Source organism: Chrysoperla carnea, chromosome 4 (assembly GCF_905475395.1).
Source record: "Chrysoperla carnea chromosome 4, inChrCarn1.1, whole genome shotgun sequence".
NCBI lineage: Eukaryota > Metazoa > Arthropoda > Insecta > Neuroptera > Chrysopidae > Chrysoperla > Chrysoperla carnea.
The window spans coordinates 35,271,340-35,284,767 of NC_058340.1; the positions used below are offsets into that span (position 1 = coordinate 35,271,340).

Sequence of the window (13,428 nt, forward strand, 5' to 3'; positions counted from 1 at the left end):
TCTAACCAATATTCAATAGGTTAAAAATTAAATATTTCAAAATGTGTATACTTTGATGAAAGCTATTTTAAATTACATTTATTCATAATTAATTGTAATAATTTAGTAAATGAACAAATATTCTTTGTATTAATTTACTAATGTAGGAATATAACTTTTAAGTAGTTTCAAAATTTTTTTATTAAATTTAATTTAATAACCTTATTAAATGTTTCTCTACCATGGCCTCCTTACAATATTTTCAAAAATTAGGATGGTAAGTGTTTTTTAAATATTTAATTTTGAAATTAAATTTTTATTTATCTAAATAATTCGTAAAGGTTAATAATCAATTCATATTTCCTCATTCTTAATTGTAATTTTTTTTGTAGGCATATTTCACCAGAAGGTTACAATTTAATAACCAAAAAAGATAGCTTGAAAGATATTAAAGAAATTACTAAAATCGCCTGTGATGTAAGTTAAAATCATAAAATTTAATATAATTAATTTGGAGTTGGTGTAAATTTAATATGCCTAAACGTTGAGTCATCTTTTTACTATAGTCCAGCGGAGAAATTTTTAATCAGAACGCTAGTTTCTTAAGTCTTGAAACAAATCGGTTTTATTTTTTCTAATTTTTAACGAACTGATGAACAATACATCATTTGTTACAAGACTGACCGTCTGTGAAATAAGATAAGTTTCCCTCACTTGACAGGATGTCAAAGTGAGCAAAGCGATTTCTTGACGATCATAAATTTAGTGCAATATTGAATATAGTACGGTAATTTTATTAATAGGGTATTCCACTATTTTGGAAAAAGTACTTCAAAATGTTGATTTTGCTAATAAAAAGCTACCACAAATTTATTTCGGAAAAATACACACGTTTTCTTGCCAAAAACTTAAATTTTAAACCTTTTTAAAACTGTCAAAAACGCGGGCATCCAATTTGATGACGTAATAATTTTGACAGATATATTCATAGACATCTGATTATAATAAATATAAATACTTATTATCTATGTATATATTATACCCAGCTATCTACACTGAACTAACTGATGGTCTATGATTCATACCGCTGACATCACAGCAGGGCTTACCCGCGTTTTAGGTCACGTGATATACTGTTTAAAAATTACGATTTTTAATTTTAATATTTTAAAAGAAAACAGTGCTTTTATGACTCGAAATCAGAATATATAAGTATATTTTTACATAAATTTTAATTTTTTTCGAATTTCATGATTTATTTTTGACTAACGATAATACCCTATTGTTAATTATTTAATATTTCTTACATAACTATACAGAAGTTACATCTTACATCATCTATACACAGTATTGCACAACATTGGTTTTGTTTATTCAAAACCCCAGCAAGAGTGATAAACCGGCGGATGTTTTTTTAATGGTGTTCAATGTAAAATACTTTTTGATACCTTTTTATTGGATTTCTGCTATGTAGAAAGTAAACAGTATTTTAAGCAAAATATATACTTTACAATTTGAAATTACATTTCCTATTCAAACACATAATTAGAGCAACCACCTTAAGATATAGGTTTTTTGGAATGTTTATAAATGAAGTTGGTTTTTAATTACCACATGAGAAGTTGATCGTTAAAATCCGCTTTGATTCAACGGTTCATATTTACGTTACATGTTTAAAAATTTCTTCTAGACCATTCATAAGAAGATAAATTCTTAATATAATGGATGAAATTATTTACGGAGTTTTAAATAAGAGTGAATATATTTATTTATTTTTCTTGTAGACTGACTTAAAAGAAATTGGTAGTCCGGTGTTATCCAAGGAACTGGAAGGGAATGTTTTAACAGGACCGGTAAGATAAAAAAATAAAATTACTTAAACGAAAGTAAATATATTTTGACCATTTTTAGATTGTATTACAAATACAAAAAATTCGTAACATATCCGCACCAAAAAGTAATGAATCTTCAGGAGCTGCACCGCGACTTATAAAATTAATTCTTTCTGACGGGCATACCACATGCCAGGCAATCGAGTTTGGACAAATTTCAAATATAAACTTAACAAAAACACCACCGGGCACAAAATTACTTATAAAAAATGCTCAAGTTCTCGGTTCGTACGTACTATTAGCTGATAAAAATGTAAATATTCTTGGAGGCAATGTCCAAGCGCTTGTTGAACGTTGGCAATTATCGAAATCAATTACAAAACATGTACGAGAAGGTTTTGATGGCCCACCACCATGGGTTCCATTTGGTCAAAAAGTTCAGCAGTCTATTATAACTGATCGTAATTTTAAATCATTGGATACTGGTAAGCCAAAAGAACAGTCTAAAGATGAATTTGATGCTCAGCGAGAGGAAGCAATCGCTGAAGCTGCACAAGGAGCTGTACGTAAAGTATTTGGTGGAGGAGCTGCAAAATCTCTTCCAAATAAAGATAATCAACGATATCCGAATAATAGAAGACAATCAAACAAGCCTCAAACTGAAGAACGTAAAAATAGTGGAGGCAAAATTGAGAAAAAGAAAGGTAGAGATAAGGAAACTACAGAAGTTTTAAAACCAACAGGAAAAATATCGTTGTTTGCCTTCTTAGAAGATAAACTACCAACAACCACGACCGAATTGGAAAAAATTGAGGAAACCACAGAAAATAATCATCAATCGAAATATTCGAAAGCAACGTATGCTGATAAATATGATGCAAGTTTACGACATCGTGGTAATGAGAATCCAAATAAATCTTCGCAACAAAAAGGAAATAAGGGTCGGGAAAAACAAAATTATGATAGTGAAAAGAATAATCCTAAAGATACGAAAAATTTAGCGTATGATCACAGAAATCCTCAAAGAGTTCAAAATGAAAAAGCGCCCAGATTTCAACGTCAACAAAATCCTCAAAGCAATAACCAAACGTATCCAAATTCAATTAACAATCTTATTAAGAAAACTAATGATATGTCTTTGCAGTCAACAAATACTGATAACAAACCACAACAATTTAATCGACCGAATCGTAATCAGAGTAATACAGCGTCAGGAGGGGGTCCAATGAATGTAAATAAATTTAATACGGTTCCAAATCGACCGCATTCATCGTATAATCCTCGCAGCAATAATAATCAAAATTTTGGTAATAACTATTATAATGATAACAACTCAAGGCCGCCATATTTTAAACAAAATGAATATGAACAATTTTATCAAAATAATCAACAACAATCAAGGCCGAGAAATACACAATATCCTGTAAATCCTCACAATTCTGGTTTTGTTAATCGTGACTCGAATACTATGCCATTTGAAAAACAAAAAAATCCTGAAATCAATACGAATATAAACAACACTCAATCAAATAATGCTTTATGGAAATGGAAAGTTGGGGATCAATGCATGGCTAAATATTGGGAGGATAACCAAGTGAGTGTAATCGACTAATATCCATAGAATTTTTTTATTGTTTTTCTGTACATAAAATGAACTCCAATTTAAATGATATTTTATTTGAATTAAAAATTTTATGTATGCGGTGGGGTTAAATGTAATCCGTGAGTAATTATGACAAGTAATAAAATAATTTTAAGGACGCTTGATTACATCCCAACAAATTAAATTTACCCCACTAAACTGTAGCACATATCTCCAGTAAATCATACGTTTCGGGAATGTAACTCGATGTTGAAAAATTATATCGAAGACAGATAAATCAGGACTCTCTAGAAACTGCATTTAGAAGTTTTGTTCTAGTAAATAATTTGTTGAGACAATCTAAAAGTGCCATTTCATTGACGCTAAACCTTCAATAAAATTTTTCATTTAAATTGAAACCAAGTAAATGTGTAGCTAATCAATGAGGGGCAGGAGATTTGGGGTGTTAACTTACTTATTTTCTCTTAAACATTACGTTACTTAAACGTTAATGTTTCGATTGAATTGAAAAATAATTTCTAATTATATATAATTTTAATTAACTTATTTTTCTTAATAGTTTTACAACGCCAGTATCACTGGTGTAACACCACGAACATGCATGGTACGTTTTAATGAATATGGTAATTTTGAAGAAGTGTTGAAAGCCGATTGTGTTCCTTTGGTTAATAATAGCAATAATACTTCAAGTAATATGAATATAAATAGACAATATACAGGTAAAAATTCAGTTTAAAAAAAATGAAATTGTTTATTCTCTTCTATATGAGATAACAAGTTTTTGTTTTATTGTTACAGGTAGCTTAGTTTTCCGCCGAGGAGGACATGGATCTCAACCTATCAATCGAGACTACGATTAAATTAAATCAATTTATAATTGGAAATAAGAATAATATCTTCATTTTTTTCTTTGTGTTTATGAATAGTATTCACATAAAATTAATAATTTAAACTAATATTTATGTTTAATATTTATTAAAAATTTTATAATTTTTAAATTAAAATATAAATTGCGACTTACCCATTGATTGGTGTGTTTTATTTTTATATTTTTGAGTCCCAATTGTACAAAGAAATTAATTTTCTTTTCAATTAAAAATTTTGATGTATAACGGGCAACCTTGAAATTGTAGGAAATCACTGGAAAAATATTTTTATACCATGTATATATGAAATATATAGAGTATATTAAGTTTAGTCCCAAGTTTGTAACGCTTAAAAATAATGATGCTAGGAAAAAAATTTTGTCATAGGTGTTCATAAAATCACCTAATTAGTCCATTTCCGGTTGTCCGTCCGTCCGTCTGTGGACACGTTAACTCAAAAACGAAAAAAGATATCGAGCTGAAATTTTTACAGCGTACTCAGGACGTAAAAAGTGAGGTCAAGTTCGTAAATGAGCATCATGGGTCAAGTGGGTCTTGGGTCCGTAGGACCCATCTTGTAAACCGTTAGAGATAGAACAAAAGTTTAAATGTAAAAAATTTTCCTTATCAAAAATTAAACAACTTTTGTTTGAAACATTTTTTCGTAAACATCACTGTTTACCCGTGAGGGCGCCAATTAGGCGAAAATTTTATAATATGTACTATACTTGATTATCAGTTATGTATGTGTCACATGTTTGTATGTGTAATGTGATAAAGAAACCAACACTGACTATACATGGTATTTCAACAATTAACTCAGTCAATTGTTTGTTTTCACTTGTTTTTGTTTTAAATTCGACCCTACCTAAATTTGGTATAGGCAACCGTTCTTCTTTATGTGTATTTCAATTTGTATGTATATTAGATTACAATTACTAGTAGTAGTGGTATTTAGGTTTCATTGTCAGTAGGTTTTTATTTCGAAAACAAAGTTACGAAGTAGTCAGAAAATGAAAAACGAAACTGTATTCTTGCACATGATTAAAAAGTATTCGGCATATATATTATCTTCCCTTTATTTTAATTTATGTACTATAAAATCAAACAAAATAATATTGTTCGACTGGTAGACGACCTTGATTAGTTTAAATATGCCATTAAATGATTACATACTACATAGTAACATTTCCTAAAAACGGATAACCAAAATCATTACCATTCATTCAACAAATATTTTTGTTTACGAAATTATATAATTTTTATCATTAATGAACTATTTGCTTTTCTTTGGACTTTAGACTTCTTCTTCTTTTACTTTTAATATTAGTTGAATAGAGAAAGAAAACAAAACAAAGTTGAGTGAAACGTATTCAAATTTATTAGTACATACCGTTCGCACGTTATGACATTTTAACAGCTGATAGTATTCGAAAAAAATTAACCAAAATGTCAAATTTTCTAAAACAAAAGACTAACTGTAAGTAAAATAATAATTTTATTATTCTTTTGTTTTTAAAATGCAAATGTTTTTAGTGTGTCATGAATAGATTACCTTAAAAACAATTGACAATCATTTTCATTCTTAGGAAAATTTATCGAAAAATTTAAATATTTTGGATTAGAAGTTGGATTTTCATCAATTAATTCCTTAAATTAAATAATATTTAATTTTAATTTTTACTAATTTAAATAGGCAATTATTATATATGCAAATATCTAAAATTAATATGAACTTTGGACTGTTGATTGAAGTTCACAAATCTCTAATCTAAAATGTATCCAAATAATTTCGAAAATAATTAAAATTCTGAATTAAATATGGTGCTATTTTATGTATTTTAGGGACAAATGTCTATCATATATTAAAGAGACACTACTCAGTTGACAAATATCCGAAAATTACTACCCATTACACAATTTGCCCAAGAGATAAAGATCCACGATGGAAAGGTAAATACTATCTCAAAATTAACTGTCAATATTTTGGAATAATCCTCTTATTAATAACTATTTTAGAAGCAAATATGGAAAGATTTGCCGACGAAACAGATTTATTAATTGTTGGGGGTGGTCCAGCGGGCATGGCAGCTGCAATTAGAGCTAAACAATTAGCAGATGCTGCAGGCAAAGAGTTAAAAGTAACATTAGTAGAAAAAGCTGCTGAAATTGGTGGCCACATATTATCTGGAGCCTGTTTAGATCCCGTTGCATTAAATGAACTAATTCCAGATTGGAAAGAAAAAGATGCACCACTTAAAACGCCTGTAACACATGATAAATTCGCATTTTTAACGGAGAAAGGTCGAATTAGCATTCCTATTTTCCCAGGTTTGTATTTGCAATGATTAAATAAGTCACAAATATTAAGATGTCTTAGAAAACACGTTTTGATGATTGTTATCGACCCAACTAGGAAGAAATTTCAACAATAGTTTTAATTCCAGTCAATTTTCTGAAAGAAGCGACATAATGGCTATGCTTTTTTCCCGACTAGAATATTTAGAGATATTTGCGATTTTAGTGTTCTGATTCTGTTTATGATTCATAATCTTTGAATTATTTTAAAAAAAAAACTCTTTCCTCAAACTACTTTTACCCATATTCTGGTAGGCGCATTTTTGTATCCTCTATTTTGCCTATACCTACAGTCATTAATTTTAGTTTATCTCATTTCTTGGGTTCTAACAGAAATAATCATCAAAATTTGTCGATTAAGAAAAAATACCCTCGAAAAAAGGTCTTCATAAAAATAACTTATTAAAAATCGTAGGTATGCCTATGTACAATCATGGCAATTATATTGTACGATTGGGACATGTCGTTAGATGGATGGGAGAGCAAGCTGAATCATTAGGCGTTGAAATGTATCCAGGATACGCTGCATCTGAGGTAATTTTTGATGAAAATGGTACAGTTAAAGGTATTGCAACAAATGATGTTGGTATAGCTAAAGACGGTAGCCCTAAAGAAAGTTTTGAACGCGGTATGGAACTTCATGCAAAATGTACAATTTTTGCTGAAGGATGCCATGGCCATTTAACAAAATATCTTATAAAGAAATTCGATCTACGAAAAGAAAGCGAACCAGCTACTTATGGAATTGGTATTAAAGAAATTTGGGAAGTTGATCCATCAAAACATGTTCCTGGTACTGTTGAACATACGGTTGGTTGGCCTTTGGATAAAAACACATACGGTGGATCGTTTTTGTATCATTTAAATGAAGATACACCATTGGTAGCTGTTGGTTTTGTGGTTGGATTGGATTATACGAATCCATATATGAGTCCATTTAAAGAATTCCAACGATTCAAACATCATCCATCTATTCAACCCATATTCGAAGGTGGAAATCGTATTGCCTACGGTGCTCGTGCTTTAAATGAAGGTGGACTTCAAAGTTTACCAAAACTTACCTTCCCCGGTGGCTGTTTAATTGGTTGCGCTGCTGGATTTTTGAATGTTCCAAAAATTAAAGGAATCCATAATGCCATGAAAAGTGGAATGTTAGCTGCTGAAAGTGTATGTGAGACAATATTTAGTGAGGAAGGTGTTAATGCTAGTTTCGAACCAAAAAGTTATGAGGACAAAATTAAAAATAGTTATGTTTATAAAGAACTTAAATCGGTTAGAAATATTCGACCTAGTTTCCATTCAAGTTTAGGTTTATATGGTGGTATGATGTATTCGGGTGTGTCATTTGCAATTGGTGGTCTTGAACCATGGACCTTAAGTCACGGATGTAAGTATGAAATTATCCTTGCGATAAAAATCTTTCATAAAAAAATTCAATTTTAAGCCAAAAAATTTATAATTCGAAATCGATTTTCGTTTCCAATAAATTGCTCTGAGAACAATTACAGATCAATTTATTTGTTTATTTATAAATATACTAAAAATAAAGGCTAAATTTTCGTTGTATCTTAGGCTAAAATTAAGCTGAATTAATCTCCAAGATACTAACTTGCTTTTTATGAACTAAAAGAGAAGGTATAAACAAGTGTTTATATTCTGAGTAACCGAAAATAGTTTTATATATCAACAATAAAAGTATGTAGATATTGTTTGAACTTCTAATTTGGCTGAACTTCTAACTTTAAAATTACAGTCAGTTTTTGACTGAAATGTCTGTCACAATGTACTACAAAAATGGTGCACATGTCAATACGTCTGGGGCCAAGCGTAGTTTTAGTGAGTGGTTTCAAAAAAAAAAAAACTGAAAATTTATTGTTAGCCAGCAACTCGTTCTTAATCGTAAGCCTATTCCGTGATATTAAAGTGGGGAGAGGGGAGCTTTGGCCCCAATAGAATGCCAAAGATGTAGCGTCTGTCTCAAGTTTGAACTGATTCTAGAAAAGGTACAACCGGTTTTAATCGACAGTTATTCAAAAAAAAAAAAAATATAGAAAATGTGAGATTTCTACATGTTTTTTCTTAATGTCTATTACATAAAAATAATTATTAATTAATGATAAAAAACTTTTTTGGATTTAAATAAAGAAAATTACTCATCCATTTTTTGGTTTTGAATTTTCAGTACCTGATCATGCACGACTAAAGAAAGCTAGCGAATCAACACCAATTGAATATCCAAAACCTGATGGCAAAATCAGTTTCGATTTATTATCATCTGTCGCATTAACGGGCACAAATCATGAAGCTGATCAACCAGCACATTTAACACTTAAAGATGACACAGTACCAGTCAAAAGAAATTTGGCTGAATTCGACGGCCCAGAAGGCAGATTTTGTCCGGCCGGTAAGTTTTTGGATATATATATATAAATTTGTTTTTTTTTGACATAATTTATCATAATTATTTTTTATAAAATACAATTGATTATCTCAGATAATTTCTTTAGGAATATAAAAGATTTTTAAAACGGGAGTATTTAAATCCTAAATGGGGGATATATAAAGGTTAACAAAAATCACCTCAGATTCTTAGACATTGCCTGTGAAGTGTTTATATCTTTAAAGTTCTCTCAATCGTTTGCTTCTGTCGAAAATAGAACAGGATTGGCTTTATTTTGTTATTTCTGTTAATCGGGGTGTTTTCCACTTTAATATGTAAGGTTTGACTTTCGAGATACTTTACGTGCCACTTTATTTTTAAAGGCGTCGAATTCCTTTTAGAATTTATATTATTAATTTGTTTGTTTCTTTATAAACAAGAAAAAAAATAATCTGCAACAAAATGAATGTTGCAACTATATGTCTACATGTTTTAAATGGGATGTTGAAATTTCACGAATTTACATATTTAAACAGCTCAACGGGATTTTATTTTGGACATAAAATGAGCAAATCGTCTTTGATAATTGAAAACTTGGCAATTCAAAGTTATTACGATAAGCTATACTAAAAACCAATTCCACTGTAAGCAGGGTGTTAAATTTCAGCCATGCAGCTTCCGTTTTTTATTTGTTCTGTTGTATTTCTACCATTTTTTTAACATATTTGGACCTTACATGAATCATTTTTTTGCTTTTCTTGCAATTCGACTATATGTTACTTTTATAAATCACATTGATTTATCGTCATAATTTTTCAATTCATTGAAAATATTAGAATGTAATTTTTATTTTTGCAACTACATAAATAAAAGATATATATTTATATTTTTGACCCTTTCAAAGAAACAAAAAATTATTTTACAAAAAAAAAAAAAAAAAGAAATATAAAAAATACATTCACATAAATAATAAAAATATGTAGAGAAAATTTACATTTCCATATCACGTCCATTCAAAATACCAAATGGCCTTTACTGTTTACCATTATTTGAATATTATTTTAATATTTAGAGTGGTCATCTGCATTTCGTCCAGAAATCTAATTTTGTTTCAGTTACTGAATCTAATGATCCTTAACAATCATAATATTAATATATAATTCAATAAACATTTCCACTATAATGTCCTGCTAATATACTATACGGACATTTGTTTTTATTCAAATTTAAGTTTGTGTTTTATGAAGGGACTGAATTGGGATATTTTAATATATAGCGTGTTTCTTGCAAGTGCAATTTTCATGGGGATACATGCACATTGATGCTAGATTTTCTCTATGAAGATTTGAAAGTTACGTTTACTGTTTGGCTTTACAGACGGTGAAAAAGTTTCTTTTTATTAACACGCTTTTATTAGCTTCACTTGTAACTAATTATGTATGTAAGAAAATCCTGGAATCTTAATTTGACCTATTTCTCGTCTTCGATTAGGATGAAATTTTGCACACGCTCTGAGTTCTGATGACAATACATGACTAGTTAAGAAACGTCATTACAAATCCAATATCTCTCCTCCCCAAGATGGCGTACTGGCTGTTTGAAATCCACCCCTCATGATATGGATATCAAATGAAAGGGTTTGTTGTCAGGAAAACGAAAAAAATAGTCACGTGACTTAAATCCAATATGGCGGACGTCCAAGATGGCTTACAGGCTATTTGAAAAAAGCGTGTTTTTTAGTTTTTTAAACTATTTTATAAATTATTTTTTATTAATTTTATTGAATTCCTAAGAAAAGCTATTTTACTAGTGAACTACCTTGACACTAAAGACATTATTTTCATTGAAAATAATATATTTCTATTAGTGAAATATTGAATTAAAAATATTTAGGCGTATTGTTCGACTAAAAAGTATTTTCAATAAATTGCCTTTTTTTACAAACACGCTGTATATTAATATACATAATAAAAACTATTGTATATATACAATATAAAATTCAAATTTGTTAGCTGATCAAAAACAGATCTATAATATTTTCACTACATTATTATGGTAAAAGTTTATAATTGAAGGGTGAGAAAAGTGGTTGGGAAATTGCATAATATACAGAGTGGACCAACAAATATCAATCAGATAAAATAACGAAAATAATTCAAAGTACATAACGTGTTGTGAACCATAGTATGCGAGTTCGATTGTAATCGATAGACCTTATTTTAGGGGGGAGGGGGGTTATGTAAATAATATGGCATATATTAACGGACTTAAATTATTGTAAAAATATTTTACCACTCTCTATTTCGCACTTGATAAAATTTTTTTTCATGTACCTTGTGTTTTTGAGAGTCACTATTCCAGCAACTAACTCTTTTGTCAACTTTGGTTTAAAACTTTTGCTAATTTATTTTTAATAAACGTATTACTATTTCGTTCCAAAAATCCGACATTTTGTTTTGTTTTTTTCAAACACCTATCTAAGAAAACTTATGTTTTTGAGACAAATATAATGATACGTAATATGTTGAAATTCATTGAGGCGTTTGGAAGATACGAGGTAATAAACTTTACAAAAAAATATACATACATACAAGATACGCGAGAAAAACATAACCAATCTTTGACGGTCGGGTGAAATGGGGTAATAAGAGGGAGAGCCAGCCTGTATATTTTCGAGTCATATGTGCATCCATATATTATTATTTATTGAGATTTTTCAACGTAATATATAAATATAAAACACAATTTTTTTACACATTCAAATGTTAAATGATTCGTAGCGTAAATGTTAACAAAAAAAAAAAAAAAAAAATTGAAGAAAATATGACAGTGGACTTGTTTGACCATTCAAATTACTATATAACGCACCCTTTCAGTTAGTCATATCATCTTTTATGTTTTGAAGGGTTTTTTTTTGGACAGTAAAAAAATTTGATAAATTATGAATAAAATAATTGTCAAATGTTTGAATACATTTTTTTAATAAAACAAAAGTATTCGTTCTATTTAAATTAAATGAAAAGTATAAAATTCTGTTTTATAAATTTAATGAACCAATATTTTTTTATACATATTTTGTACATAAAAAAAATTGGTGTGCAAAACTCCATAAGTCCTCTATATATAACAAAAAACGTTATAATGTGTAAGGAAAATAAACACTTGAGCAGGAATCGAATTCACATCGTCTAAAATTCTAAATCAATAATTTTATCGAATGAGCTACTAAGTGGCTGGGGCATACTTTCCATATTTCGTGTCTGCAATTCATTAATGTTAAGTTTAATATTAATTATTTAAGATTAGAAGATACCCACCCGCTTTGCTGGGCAATTTCTCCTTTAATAACAAAGACTATCACGTTATAGCTCTCACTTATCCTCCCTTTTGTTCACAATTTTATGGATTTTAATTTTTTGGCGAGGAACTCTAACGTTTTTGAAAATGAAGTTTTGAGCATGATACTCGCTGATATTGTAACTTTCTATAGGTCCAATCATTAAATTAACCTAATTTTTATACTTTTTGGATCAAAATTACCTCATCCACTGAGTTTCATCAAATTCCAAAACAAAAATTTGTTTTTCGATTTTCTCAATTTTTTCAAAGGGGAAAAAAAATAGCAAAAATCAGACAAGCAGACAGACAGGCAGACAACCGAAAATGGATTTTATCGATGATTTTATGAATACCTATTTCAAAATTATGTTCGTAGCATCAATATTTTTAGTCGTTACCAACTTGGGACTAAAGACAATATACCTTGAAATATTTCACATGGTATAAAAAAATAGAACAATCGAACAATTGAAGCATGATTTTCATTGTATTAAATACTGGTTTCATACTCAATTAATAACCATTTGGTTATTGTTTGATTTTTAGTATACTGCTAATAGTTTAATAAAAGAATATATTTTCAATAGTTTCTTTTTTGAAACCATAAATTATTTTATTTATACGCGTATGGACGCAACACCCTGAGGTCATATGAGTGTGTCACACCAGATTTTCATTCGTATATTTTAATAATAAAAAAAGGTCGGTAACACATTTGTTACAACCAATTTCATTGTAAAGGTAATCAAGTTTTATATTTTATGTTGAATACCATAAATTTTATGTCACCTTGATTTCACCCTTTTAATGATGATGTATGGGCAATGTTCATATCATTACAGTTAATACTCTTGCATAATGGTCGTTTTTTTTAATTATCATATAAATTAAGGACAATTGAATCTCTAGTATTAATTTTTTAATTTCGTGATATGACATTTTATATTTATTCCGAAAATCGAAAAATGATGATGTAGATCCATTGCATTTCCTCTTTCGTTAAAACAGTTTTAAACGGTTAAAGTGAGGATTTATCAGATAAAGTTGGTATCAAATAGTTTGTAATGTTGT

At 29.1% G+C, this 13,428-nt stretch overlaps 2 protein-coding genes across 2 annotated transcripts in view; both read left to right on the forward strand.

The window, feature by feature from the left end:
- Nucleotides 1-98: 98 nt before the first annotated feature.
- LOC123299137 (tudor domain-containing protein 3-like) lies at nucleotides 99-4,341 on the forward strand. The gene is made up of 6 exons (XM_044881390.1): nucleotides 99-256; nucleotides 372-456; nucleotides 1,764-1,832; nucleotides 1,891-3,405; nucleotides 3,974-4,133; nucleotides 4,213-4,341. Exons 1-6 carry the CDS (start codon nucleotides 222-224, stop codon nucleotides 4,272-4,274), a joined length of 1,926 nt encoding a protein of 641 aa, XP_044737325.1. The 5' UTR covers nucleotides 99-221; the 3' UTR covers nucleotides 4,275-4,341.
- A 1,280-nt stretch (nucleotides 4,342-5,621) lies between these two features.
- LOC123299140 (electron transfer flavoprotein-ubiquinone oxidoreductase, mitochondrial) overlaps nucleotides 5,622-13,428 on the forward strand; it is a 122,453-nt gene continuing 114,646 nt past the window's right edge. Inside the window, exons 1-5 of the mRNA XM_044881394.1 lie at nucleotides 5,622-5,760; nucleotides 6,126-6,233; nucleotides 6,300-6,611; nucleotides 7,054-8,025; nucleotides 8,821-9,042. Of these exons, the coding sequence (XP_044737329.1) occupies nucleotides 5,730-5,760; nucleotides 6,126-6,233; nucleotides 6,300-6,611; nucleotides 7,054-8,025; nucleotides 8,821-9,042 (1,645 nt within the window). The 5' untranslated portion in view covers nucleotides 5,622-5,729. The remainder of the gene's footprint in view (nucleotides 5,761-6,125; nucleotides 6,234-6,299; nucleotides 6,612-7,053; nucleotides 8,026-8,820; nucleotides 9,043-13,428) is intronic.

Coding starts and splice junctions, on each gene's coding strand:
- LOC123299137 (XM_044881390.1), top strand. CDS start 222: ATGGCCTCCTTACAATATTTTCAAAAATTAGGATG. Junction 3,406..3,973: donor AATATTGGGAGGATAACCAA/GTGAGTGTAATC, acceptor TTTTCTTAATAG/TTTTACAACGCCAGTATCAC. Junction 4,134..4,212: donor TATAAATAGACAATATACAG/GTAAAAATTCAG, acceptor TTATTGTTACAG/GTAGCTTAGTTTTCCGCCGA.